Raw genomic sequence first — 12563 nt, 5'->3', positions numbered from 1 at the left:
CATTTCAACATATTTGACTGTTTTTTCTCTGGAAACTTAAAACTATTTAAGCTCTACTACACCACCTGGTGGTCTAAAAGCTTCTGATCTGATGTTGCCGAATATATTCTCTCTCAGAGGGCTCTCTTTAAGACTTACCATAAACTCTCTTTTCAGATCAGGAATGAAACCCAGCTTGAAAAATGAATAAAACATCATCTTATATTAATCTCCATAAAGCAACTGTGAATATATCAAGTTTCGTGTTTAATCTGGAGAAATCCGATAAAACTATTTAGGATTAAATTAAATTACCTCAAAGTTTATGCCGCCTTCTTATAACACACCATCTCTAAGTAACTTAAATAGCAACGGATTTCATAATTATTCTAGATATCAAAGTATACATAGAATTTCAGTAGATTAGCTCAGGTTCTTCATGGAAGTGTGGGATCATGACCTAATAACTCATTCTTCTAAAGAGATCAAGGAATAGAATGCAAATTAATCAATATGCTAATAAATATATTAACTAATAAATATGCTAATATGTTCCCTGGCGTGGAAACTGGGCCCTTGAATACCACATGAATTTAGAAGGCATAAGATTGCAACATTAATGATTATTTCTATTCAGAAGTGTATTTCTGCAGCAAAATCCATTGCCTTGTATGCCAAAGTGAAAATATCTTCTACTCTATGCTCTGGCTTGATCCCTACAGTAACTCCGTGATTGTCCTGAAAGTGGACATAAGTCTGGATTTCCCATGCATTGTCTCGGGGAACACTGTCTACTATTGAGCCATATATATGCAGAAGTTCGTCGACCTGTTTGTAGATGCCAAAAGAAAATGCAGACAAATTTGATTAACAAATGAAGGAAACCACCGGCCAAATGTCCTGTTCATTTATGGAGTATTTAGAGTAAACGCTCACACGCTTCACATCACCGGCTTCTCACAGCCCTCTGAGGCCGACAATGTTTCCTCACTCATTTTATCAGATGAAACTGCAGCCATGGGAAGCGGAGTCAAAGTCAGTGACTGCCTGTCCTGTGTTCTTTCCACTGTGTCGATTGGCTGCTTATGCCAAGTTAGAACACCACAATCCGGCTGGGAACAGTGGCTCATGCCTGTAATCCCAACACTTTGGGAGGCCAAGGCAGGCGGATCACCTGAGGTCAGGAGTTTGAGACCAGCCTGGCCAACGTGGTGAAACAGCATCTCTACTAAAATACAAAAATTAGCCAGGGGTGGTGACGTGCACCTGTAGTCCCAGCTACTTGGGAAGCTGAGGCAGGAGAATCACTTGAACCTGGGAGGCAGAGTTTGTGAGCCAAGATCACACCACTGCACTCTAGCCTGGGCAACAGAGTAAGAGTCTGTCTCAAAAAATAAAAAAAGAACACCGCAATCCATACAAGGGCTGCTGAGTATCCACGCTTACTGCTCTGGGATCATGGTTGAGAACGGCCGCGTGAAGCCTGCACCTAAGCCATAATCCCTCTCCAACCTCCCACTGAATTCCAGACACACCTTGTCCATGGCCACTGACATCTGCCTGCCATCCTAACCCTGAACTGCACTTAATCCAAGCACAAGCTTTCTCTTCTAAGTCTATCTGTGTTTTTGTCTTTGTTTCTTCTTTTTAATTTTAGCCTGACTCATCACCGACAGAAATCTATTTGTTCCTTAAAATTAACCCATAGTCCTGGGAAATCTTTTCTCTATCCTTCAGCTATCTCACACATAGATGCTGTTGGAAAATCATCTCAAAGAATACCACCTTCAGGAAGCCTTTCCCAAAAAAGTTTAGTGTGCCAAACTACATCATCACAACAATTGCTGACTTCATGCTAATATGTCCTTTTGTAATTCATAACAAAAATAGCATACATTTCTTAAGCAATGTAGACATGTTTCTCTCTGGCTAGGTTCTTATATTCACATAGCAGTAAAGAAAAGATTGGGGCTTTGAAATCAAAAGTTACAGACTCTACCAGCAAAGTGTGGCCTAGGACAAGATTTACCTTGCTACGTACGATTCAGCTCCTGTTTTGTAAAAGAGGATATTATTAATATAATTCATATTGAAAAAATCACTTCTTACTTAAGTTTTGTGAGCAAAAGAGGTCACTTATGTGAAACACCTTACATACCAGAAAATGTCACCTGTAGATTCAACACTATCACATTATTATATATCATTCATCATACTTTAAAGTTAGCATTAATGGGTGATTTTACTTTGAATTCCATGCATTTTTAAATACAAAGTAAAAGATCCTCCTATGTAGGATTTAAAAACTAGAAGAGACATTGTAAAGAAATTTAAAAGAACAAAGCAAAGGAAAAATCCGTCTCTCTGTGTCATCTTTTTGAAAACATGGTGCTCAATTTTGAAGTGACATTTCTGGATTTGTCATGGATCTGTCGCTTTTAGTACATTTTTCTGGAAGGATGATCACAGCCAGAATGCACATCCCCACACGTGCCAATGCCAAAGGAAAAGACAGGACCAGATGCAAGGAGCCAGGGATGCCAGGAACCAGCCCGGACACTCTCTCCTAAAGGCTCTTGTCTTACACAGGCACATTTTTTTCTCTGGTTCATTCTCTCAGGTACTTTTCATCTAGGCAGTGATTTCAACCCAGTGCTTAGCAACAAACAGATGCTGCCTTAAAGGTGCAGGCCCCACCTCTGAAACCAGGCTTGTTGAGAAGCAAACTAAAACCCAGCAGAGGTCACTGTGGAGTAAGAAACTTCACAAAGAACAAGGTCCGGAGAAGTCACAGGCTCCCACTGAGGGTGGCAGAGCAATTTACTGCTGCACTTTTGGAGATCAGGAAGAACATAATTATGGATAAACAGGTGTGGGAGGAACATGAGCAGTACAAATTAACACTGTGCCTTCACACCCTCTTGTTCTCACCGTTACTCACAATCAGAGAAAGACTGTATCACTGGCAGGGCACCGTGGCTCACGTCTGTAATTCCAGCACTTTGGGAGGCCGAGGCCGAGGCCAGTGGATCACCTAAGATCATGAGTTCAAGACCAGCCTGGCCAACATGGTAAAACCCTATCTATCTCTACTAAAAATAAAAATTATCCGGGCATGGTGGCACCTGTCTGTAGCCCCAGCTACTCAGGAGGCTGAGGCAGGAGAATAGCTTGAACCTGGGAGGCAGAGGTTGCGGTGAGCCAAGATCGTGCCACTGCAATCCAGCCTGGGTGACAGAAGGAGTCTCCATCTCAAAAACAAAAAAAAAAAAGACTGCATCTCATGAGGCCAAATGAAACAAGCTAATTTAGGGTGCTAAATTTAGGGTGCAACCTAAATTTCCTGATTACTTTCCATTATTCTACGCCACACACCATGTTCCCATTGAACAGAATGGCTCAGGGAACATTCCCCAAAAGGGAGTGGCATGCTCCTGCTCCACACCAGTGCTCACTTCCATCTCCTCTCTCTGCTGTACCGTCCTTACAGAGTCAGTGCTGAAACCATATATACCCTCCAACCTGGTTTAAAATGCCCCTCTCTTATGAAGTCTCTCCTATCTCTCCTTTCTCTGCCCTCAAGTCCTCTCACTTAGATGAGTTTACTCTCCTATGTCCCTGGTACAGCATTTGGCAAAGCCCAGCTCACAGGGGGGTCACTTCTAAGTCCCGCACCAGGAGAAGATGAATACCAGCAGAGGCTTTGTCTTCTGCATCCTCATTCTCCCTCAGCCATTAACACAGTGCGTCCCACACCCAGGACACACCCAAAACTTGAGTGCTGAGCTGGATACAACTAGAAATTCACAGTCATATTACAGGCAGAAAGGTAAACGCTGTCCGTTTTCAGTATCTTACTCAAATCTGTTGACATAGTGTCAAGTTCTTAATGATCTCTGGAAGCTTCGAGAAGAGAAATTAACAGATTATTGAAGGAGAATAAGTTCTGGACAAGAGAAAAGTGTGCAGATAGATGGAAGGATGGAAGGACAAAAGAAATAATCCTATTAAAACCCATTAAACAAGGTGCTGTGCTACAACTGCTCTGAGCAATGGTTTTCTGAGTCTACACTGTTGACCCAAGATCTAGTGAACCATAGAAGAGAAGACGCCTATCAAAGCCAAGGCCATCAAAGAGTAAGACCCTCTCAAGAGATCCCCTCAATGAAAAGTTAAATGTAATTTTTGGTGTGTGTTAGGCAGACAGACAGAGACACACACACACACAAACATAACCCTCACAAATGTATACAGTTCAAGAAAAGTAAAACCTGGTTATTCAAAGGAAGCACCAAGAATTTAAAAATAATTTATTAGAACTAGAAAAAGAAAAAGCTACTTGGTGCTTACAGATCTCTTAGGTCATTGTAAGCTTTGCCCATTTGGAGGGAAAGTTGGATTAATTCTCTGAAGGAAGGTCAATGCTATCCAAGTTGAAAATACACATGCTTTAGTTTCAGGAAGCCAGATGAAATATTCTCCAATATTCTTTTCATAAAAAGAACAGAGAATCCTAAAAATAAGCATTAAAAATGGAGCCATCTGGAAAACTCTTTTTCCAGGTTACCCATTTCAAAGATGCTACTATGTTAAATTAATCTTTTTAACCACCCAGAATTCCATGGTTGGCTACCTTTGACAGAACTGTTACACACCTACCACGCCTCCTACTCTACTTCCTCCCCTCAAAGAAAAAAAAAAATATATATATATATATATTTCCAACTAGCCTCTTCAAGGTTTCCTGGTCCCGAGAATGCAAATGGAGACAGAAAAAATACAATAATAGAAAGGCAATCCAGGTCAAATCTCAGCCTTGTTAGGGGCTGTTATCTAGTGCCTCTGCACTTCTGTTCCTTCACCTTCAAAAAAGGTTAAAAACGCCAGCCTCGTGGGGTGGTTAGGAGACTGATGGGAGGAATTGCACTTGAAAGACATAAATTGTAAAGATTTTTTTGGAAGCTGAGCCTGGATCAGGGCATTATACTGTACTGGGCGTAACTACTGCATTTCACTGATGGCCACTATAAAGAACTTCCTGAGAATCACCCTTTGTTCCAAAGCCCTGGGCCACTGTTCTGGCCACGGCTGCTCAGATCACCTTGCAGTCAGCTCCAACTGGCTATCACGACACAGGAACATCACTAGGCTGCAGCCACAGTCACTCCAGACCGACTAGTGAACGTCTGCAAATCACTTTAGCTCTCCTGGGAGGGCATTCCACAGAAGTATTTATTATTATTATTATTACATCAATGGTCCTGAAACCACATGTCAAATTACTTATGCTCAGTATGCAGCAAGGAGAAAAAATTGAAACTCCGTGTGTTCTCACAGCAGATGCTTTTGGATCAAATGGCTCGTAATTACTACTTGGATCACTGAAGGGAAGTGAGTAGCAAAATCACAATCTGGCTGTCACAAATGGGCCCACACCAGCACAGTGGCTGATAAAAGGAAAGTCTATTTGCAAGGGAGATGAGGAGAAAACACAAAAGGGAGTTGCACGCTCCCAGTTTTCTTAACAACAGTAAAATGTCATAGAAGAGAAAGTGTTTATTTCCTTCTTGGACTGAGGCCCACACATCGGTTGATATGAAAGAAAAACAAAGATGGATCTAGCTAGCTCGCTAGCTGTATGCATATATGTATACATATATATGCTATGTAGGGTTGCGTATTAATATTCTGTCTAAACAGATTACCATACTGTGGTGAAGAGTAAGCTGTTTCATTTATATTTTCCATTTAAGAAAACAATATTAGGTGGTTTGTTTTGGTTTTGGGGTTTTTTGGGGTTGAGTTTTTTTTTTCAGTTTACAGCTCATGACTAACATGATAATACTGCATTCACTCACTGCCACAGAAAGTTGGAACACCCCAAGCCAATTTTCCAGGAGAAGGGGCCAAGGCCCAGGGGCTGTCACAATTTCTGCAATGAAGCTTCCGGGGTTGCCGCCATCCGAGCCTTAGTGGGGACTTTGTTGTCACAATCTCCATGACAAACACCTCCCTTCAAAGGCCGTGTAAGACTCACTATTACTCATCCAGACGTTCACTATGAAAAGCTTTCATTTTTGGCAAGCCAAAGTGTCCTCTAAAAAAATGTTCAAGTAAGACTGGCTTTATTCCAGCCTTAACAGATTTTGAATTAGGGTGACTCACTGTTGGGCTGTTATATGATGCATCAATTAGAGTGAAATAGTTTAAAATGCACACGGCCTCTCCCTCACAACAGCCTTTATGTGTTATAGAAATGGGCGTAATGTACTTATTGTATAAAAATAGGTTTGTGCAGGTTACAAGTATTCTCCAAGAATGATGAGCAGATGAAAAGTAGCAAAATGAAATATTAATTATTTAGCCAGCTCAGGCAGAATTTTAAGTCCCAGAGATATAAAAAAACAAATTACACCCTTAGTTCTATCTGCCATTCTATCTGAATCTAGATATCTGGGTACGATAGCACAGAAATTATAGAGACTGCATTAAAATAGTCCTATAAATGAAAGGAATTTCTTCAGTATCCCTACATCACAAGTAATGCTTAGCTAAAATAAATAGGAGTAACTGTTTAGATACACATGCTTAAAAAAACAAATGCAGAACTCATAGTTTCTTCTCACTCCTTAGAGCATCGATGGAACCTGTTTATTTGAGCCCATCTTAAGCACTAAGCTTAATTCTCACTGTAAGTGGCTACATGAGCAAAATTTATTTTCAAAGTCCAACATAAGCTCTGTTAATAGGAAGCGTACTGACGCTATAGTTTCATAACTTTCTTTTTTCGGGGATGGAGTCTTACTCTGTCACCCAGGTCAGAGTGCAGTGGCGCGATCTTGGCTCACTGCAATCTCTGCCTCCCAGGCTCAAGCAATCCTCCCACCTCAGCCTCCCAGGAGCAAGCCACTACACTCGGATAATTTTTGTATTTTTGGTAGAGACAGGGTTTCACCATGTTGCCCAGGCTAGTCTCAAATGATCCACCTGACTCAGCCTCCCAAAATTCTGGGATTACAGGCACGAGCCACCATGCCAGGCCTCTTAACTTTCAAAGTAAGAATTTTACATTGTTATATAATGCTGGAAGAGATATGACCCTAAAATTATGGGCCTTTATTACAAATCAGTCATCCTCAGCCATTAAATGACTACATCTAATGGAAATAATTAGTCATCAAACTTATTAAGCAGGTACTATATCGTTCGCAGTGTGCTATAGATTGAGAATATACAGATAATCATAGGGCATATATAAACTATACCGATTACAAGCTTTCCTGGGAGCCATGACATATGCACTTGACAGAGTGGCTAACAGTAAGAGACGGTAAGTGCAGAGTGAGAACTGGCTGGGTGCAGTGGCTCACACCTGTAATCTCGGCACTTTGGGAGACTGAGGTGGGTGGATTGCGACATCAGGAGTTCAAGACCAGCCTGGCCAACATAGTGAAACCCCATCTCTACTAAAAATAAAAAAATTAGCCAGCCTTGGGGGCAGATGCCTGTAATCCCAGCTACTCGGGAGGCTGAGGCAGGAGAACTGCTTCAACCTGGGAGGCGGAGGTTGCAGTGAGCCGAGATCACGCCACTGCACTCCAGCCTGGGCAACAGAGTGAGACTCCATCTGAAAAAAAAAAATCATTTGGTGGAGGAGAAATCAGAGAAATAACACAGCTTCATGGGGATGTTGTGGGTTTGAAAAAGGCACTAGGAAAAGGCATAGGCACATCCAGGATTTCATACTCTAGGATTTCATTCAGAAATCATTCTGAGGATTTGTTTGGTCAGAAGCAATTCTAGGGATGAGGAGACATTACTCAGGCTCCCCTTGACGGCACCTGGAGAGACACAGCATAGAATGTAAATGAGACACAGCATAGAATGTACTATCTATGTGAAGATCCCTGACAACCCTGAGAGGAAAATGCAATTTTGTATTCACTGAACTCTCAAATGAAGGTAAGTACTGCTGAGGAATAGAGATGTATAAATCAAAGATATTATTATGACTTCAGTCTAGTCATGTCACTAATTTTAAAATGGAGTTACCATGAGGTTAGAGACCTCCAAAATGCTTGGCATTCAAGACTATCTCTTTAGAGAATACCTACTGGGACCATTTTAATTATAAATCTATTTTCAAGGAGTTCATGTAAAGATTCTGAACCAGCATTCCTAGCTTAAGTTAGCATTTGTGGCCGGGTGCCGTGGCTCACCCTGTAATACCAGCACTTTGGGAGGCCGAGGTGGGTGGATCACGAGGTCAGGAGATCGAGACCATCCTGGCTAACATGGTGAAACCCCATCTCTACTAAAAACACAAAAAATTAGCTGGGCGTGGTGGCGGGCACCTGTAGTCCCAGCTACTCAGGAGGCTGAGGCAGGAGAATGGCGTGAACCCGAGAGGCGGAGCTTGCAGTGAGCCAAGATCGCACCACTGCACCCCAGCCTGGGCAACAGAGCAAGACTCTGTCTCAAAAAAAAAAAAAAAAAAAAAGTCAGCATTTGTGTCATTCATGTAAAACAAGATGGCAGCCATCTATAGCAAAGTTTACCTCACTGGAGTTACTGGAGTTTTGAGGTAGCTGAGTTCCAGAAAATCCATGGCTGCCACTTGAATCAAATATCTGACAGATGGGGGAGGAAAAAGACTAATGAAATGGCCCTGTAATATTCATTTGCCAGCTACCCTTTTTCATTACTTAAAAACTAAAGTTCTATAACATTTTAGAAGAGCTTCATATCACAATTTGTACTATTATTCTAATACACTTAAAGTTTTAATTTCCCACATAGTTACGTTTTACTTTTTTATGTCATCTATTATTTAAGTCGGCCTGTAATCCCAGCACTTTGGGAGGCTGAGGTGGGCAGGTCACCTGAGGTCAGGAGTTCAAGACCAGCCTGGCCAAAATAGTGAAACCCCATCTGCATTAAAAATACAAAAATTAGCCTGGCATGATGGCACCCACCTGTGGTCCCAGCTACTCAGAAGGCTGAGGCAGAGAATCGCTTGAACCCGGGAGGCGGAGGTTGCAGTGAGCTGAGATCATGCCACTGCACTGCAGCCTGGGCAACAGCGCGAGACTGTCTCAAATAAATAAATAAATAAAATTCTTGATATTGCTTTTAATCAAAAAGTACATGTTTCTGAAGGTGTGAAACAGAACCACCAAAATTAAGCTCATACCTACTTTTTTTTAATGTGCATAGAATAAATCTTGGAAGAAAATATAGCTAAATGTTAAAAGTGGTTTGTTTGGGTAGAAGAAATAAAAACAATTGCCTTTTCCAAATTTCACCTTCTAAATTTTGGAGTGGCATAATAACATTAAAAACAATATAAACATTTAGAAATACCTACTAAATCAACTTCATTCAGTTATATAAATACCGACACTGTAATTAGTTTCATATCTTTTTAAAACAAAAAATGTTCGACCAAATGCTTTTGTTTATCAAAAAATCTATGTTGAGAATAAATTACCACACATGCTGGGTAAAAACCATATTAGGCTCATATCTAATTAGCAGAATGTCTACATCTAAGAAAAATAAGCAAGTTATTTATCAAGTTATTATTTAATTATATAGAATATACTGTCTTGATTAAAATACCTTAAGGACATTAGTTAACCATCAAAGAAGTTCAGTTCACAAAGCATAAGCGTTCGGCGTTATGGCTCAGACCTGTAATCCCAGCACTGTGGGAGGTTGAGGTGGGAAGATGGATTGAGGCCAGAAGTTTGAGACTAGCCTGGGCAACATAGGGAGACAGCTCCCACCCCCTTTTCTACAAAAACAATTTTTTAAAAATAAAGAAAGCATAGGCCCACCATTAGCAAACGGTTTGCAGTTGACTACAGTCAATAATGAGGAAATACATTTCCATTACAACCAACAAATAAAGATTACTCTTTACAATTAAATTAAATTAAATTACAGGCTGGTCACAGTGGCTCACACCTGTAATCCCAGTACTTTGGGAGGTAGAGGCAGGCGGATCACATGAGGCCAGAAGTTTGAGACCAGCCTGGCCAACAAGGTGAAACCCTGTCTCTACTAAAAATATAAAAATTAGCTGAGTGTGGTCGCTCAAGCCTGTAGTCCCAGCTACTTGGGAGGCTGAGGCACGAGAATTGCTTGAACCCAGGATGTGGAGGTTGCAGTGAGCCAAGATCGTGCCACCGCACTCCAGCCTGAGTGACAGAGAGACTCTCTGTCTCAAAAAAGAAAAAAAAATTAATTACAAGTAGAACCACAATTTTAAAATCTGATATTATTTTTGTATATGAGTATACAAATATGGTGGCCACATAAAAGAAGTTTCCTGTGATTCTGCTGTCTGTTAATCAACCAACCCACTCTCCACCACCTCTAACTTTATTGTTTCAAGGTTTTAAACAAGTCAAAGGAACTGATACTGGCCCTTTTACTTACCTAATTCACAAAAGCGTTATCAAATAAATAGCCATATACAAATTAGAAAACAAAGATCCAATAAAAAGTGACTCTCTTTCCAATGATATTGAAAACATAATCAGAAAAACAGCAGCTCATTGAAAATAAAAGCAAAGAATTCTTCCGATTTAATTGCAAACAATATCCCTATTCACCTGAATGATCAGGTCATCACATAACTAATTTTTTCAACAGCTTTGAAACAGAATAATCCTAAAACATATCAATCAGCAAGATAAAATCCATTATCACGCACCTGCATCATGAAATACAGGGGCACCATGAAATACACATATTCAAAATGTTTTGAAAACAATTTACAATACTTGGGCCACATTTCACCAACATGTGCTTAGGCTATTTTTCCTTAATAAAAATGTTAGAAGAGGACAGGCACAGTGGCTCAGTCCTGTAATCAGCACTCTGGGAGGCCCAGATGGGTGGATCACCTGAGGTCAGGAGTTCAAGACCAGCCTGGCCAAGATGATGAAACCCTGTCTCTACTAAAAATACAAAAATTAGCCAAGCATGGTGGTACGCACCTGTAGTCTTAGCTACTAAGGAGGCTGAGGCAGGAGAATCACTTGAACCCAGGAGGTGGAGGTTGCAGTGAGCCAAGATCACACCACTACACTCCAGCCTGGGTGACAGAGCAAGACTCCATCTCAAAAATAAAAAGAAAATGTTACAAGAGCCACCCCTCCCCAAGGGAAAATAAGAACCAGCAATTCTCCAGTGTTTCAAGACCATGGACCTAGGCAGAAACTAGTCCCGGCCTGCCCTTTGGTGCTGGTGAACAGGGTAAGGTAAGTGACGTAACTAACCTCTTCAAGTGTCAGTCTCCTCATCTCTCAAATGGGATGACAAAACCCCAAGGCCATGCTCTAAGGATTTAGTGAGCAAAATCCACAGCCCTATCAACAGAACTGAGCTGCCACTCCTCTGATTATTAATTTTCCATTTATTTTAATATAAAACCTATGAGAAAATAAATATTAGTACTAGAGGGAAGGAAAAGTGTGGATTATTTTCTGATTATTCTTATTTTTTCTGTTCTTAAGCACTGCACGCAGTGTGACTACCTCTTCAGGAGTGCCAGGATAGATACGGCAACTTGTGCAGTTTCGCTGGGCAAAAAAAAAGTGCATGCTAAGAGCTGATTCCTTTGAATCAACTTTTATTTTCATTTTTATTTTTGAGACAGGGTCTATCTCTGTCACTCAGGCTGGAGTGCAGTGGCAAAATCATGGCTCATTGCAGCCTCGACCTCCCAGGCTCAAGCAATCTTCCCAATTCAGCCTCCCGAGTAGCTGGGACTATAGGCACACACCACCACACTCGGCTGTTTGTAGAGATGGGGTCTCACTCTGTTGCCCAGGCTAGTCTTGAACTCCTGGGCTCAGGTGATCCTCCTGCCTTGCCCTCCCAGTGTGCTAGAATTACAGGCATGAGCCACCCCACCTGGCCTGATTTCATTCTTAACAGAGAATGAACATTGATGATTTATAGCAGGCTGAAAATTAGGGGTTTCAGGAATTTCACTCTAGTCTGCTGTTCCCATGCTGAAGAGCTCACCTGAGTTATAGAAGGTCTCTTCTCCTTCCCTTTTCTGGCCAGTGTGTCCAGCCCTTTTAACGAAGAAAATATTCCCTTCTTGTTTCTCCCTCGCTGGGTCAGTGACAGTGTCCTTTTCCGGAGAGCAGAGTCATCTCTAGAACATACCTAATGTAAAACACAGTTTAAAAAAAATCTAAAGGCTTAGTATTTGAGTGGCAGAAAAAATGAATAGTTGCCCTAAGCAAGTGAGCTCTGCTTGCTATAAATGCATTCTGACTGTCACCAAAACTCCTGCATGTCTGAAATACCAGGAAGGCATCCACCATATAGACCGCTCTCATCTGGATAACACAAGTCATGACATTCAGGTCTCTCCATGGTGGGCAGCAGTGTCAGCAAAACCACTACAGACCCCTAGGCTAAGCCAACACAACACACAGAAGCCACCAAAACGAGAGCAACTTCAAAAAACCTGACGGGGCGCTCTGCAGGGCCGAGAAAACAACCTTTAATCCATCCTTTAATCTTCACGCCACTGTTGCCCCTTCTCCAGGATCCCACTT

General features: G+C 41.4%; 1 protein-coding gene across 13 annotated transcripts in view; it reads right to left on the bottom strand.

Annotated features, from left to right (window-relative positions):
* The window catches only part of TIAM2 (TIAM Rac1 associated GEF 2), a 267112-nt gene that overhangs the window by 79670 nt on the left and 174879 nt on the right, over positions 1-12563 (bottom strand). For 8 of the 13 annotated variants that reach the window (XM_063666740.1, XM_063666743.1, XM_063666738.1 and 5 more), the window contains 2 exons: positions 12019-12165; positions 8538-8609 (listed from right to left, as the gene is read on the bottom strand). In XM_063666740.1, the coding sequence (XP_063522810.1) occupies positions 8538-8609; positions 12019-12165 (219 nt within the window). Of the gene's footprint in view, positions 1-645; positions 808-8537; positions 8610-12018; positions 12166-12563 lie in introns of all 13 variants that reach the window. The other 5 variants (XM_063666750.1, XM_063666747.1, XM_063666748.1 and 2 more) reach the window with 2 other exon arrangements.

The sequence above is a fragment of the Pongo pygmaeus genome, chromosome 5 (assembly GCF_028885625.2).
Source record: "Pongo pygmaeus isolate AG05252 chromosome 5, NHGRI_mPonPyg2-v2.0_pri, whole genome shotgun sequence".
NCBI classification, from domain to species: domain Eukaryota; kingdom Metazoa; phylum Chordata; class Mammalia; order Primates; family Hominidae; genus Pongo; species Pongo pygmaeus.
Note: the sequence above shows the minus strand (reverse complement) of the source record. Positions and strands in the feature narration are given on the sequence as shown.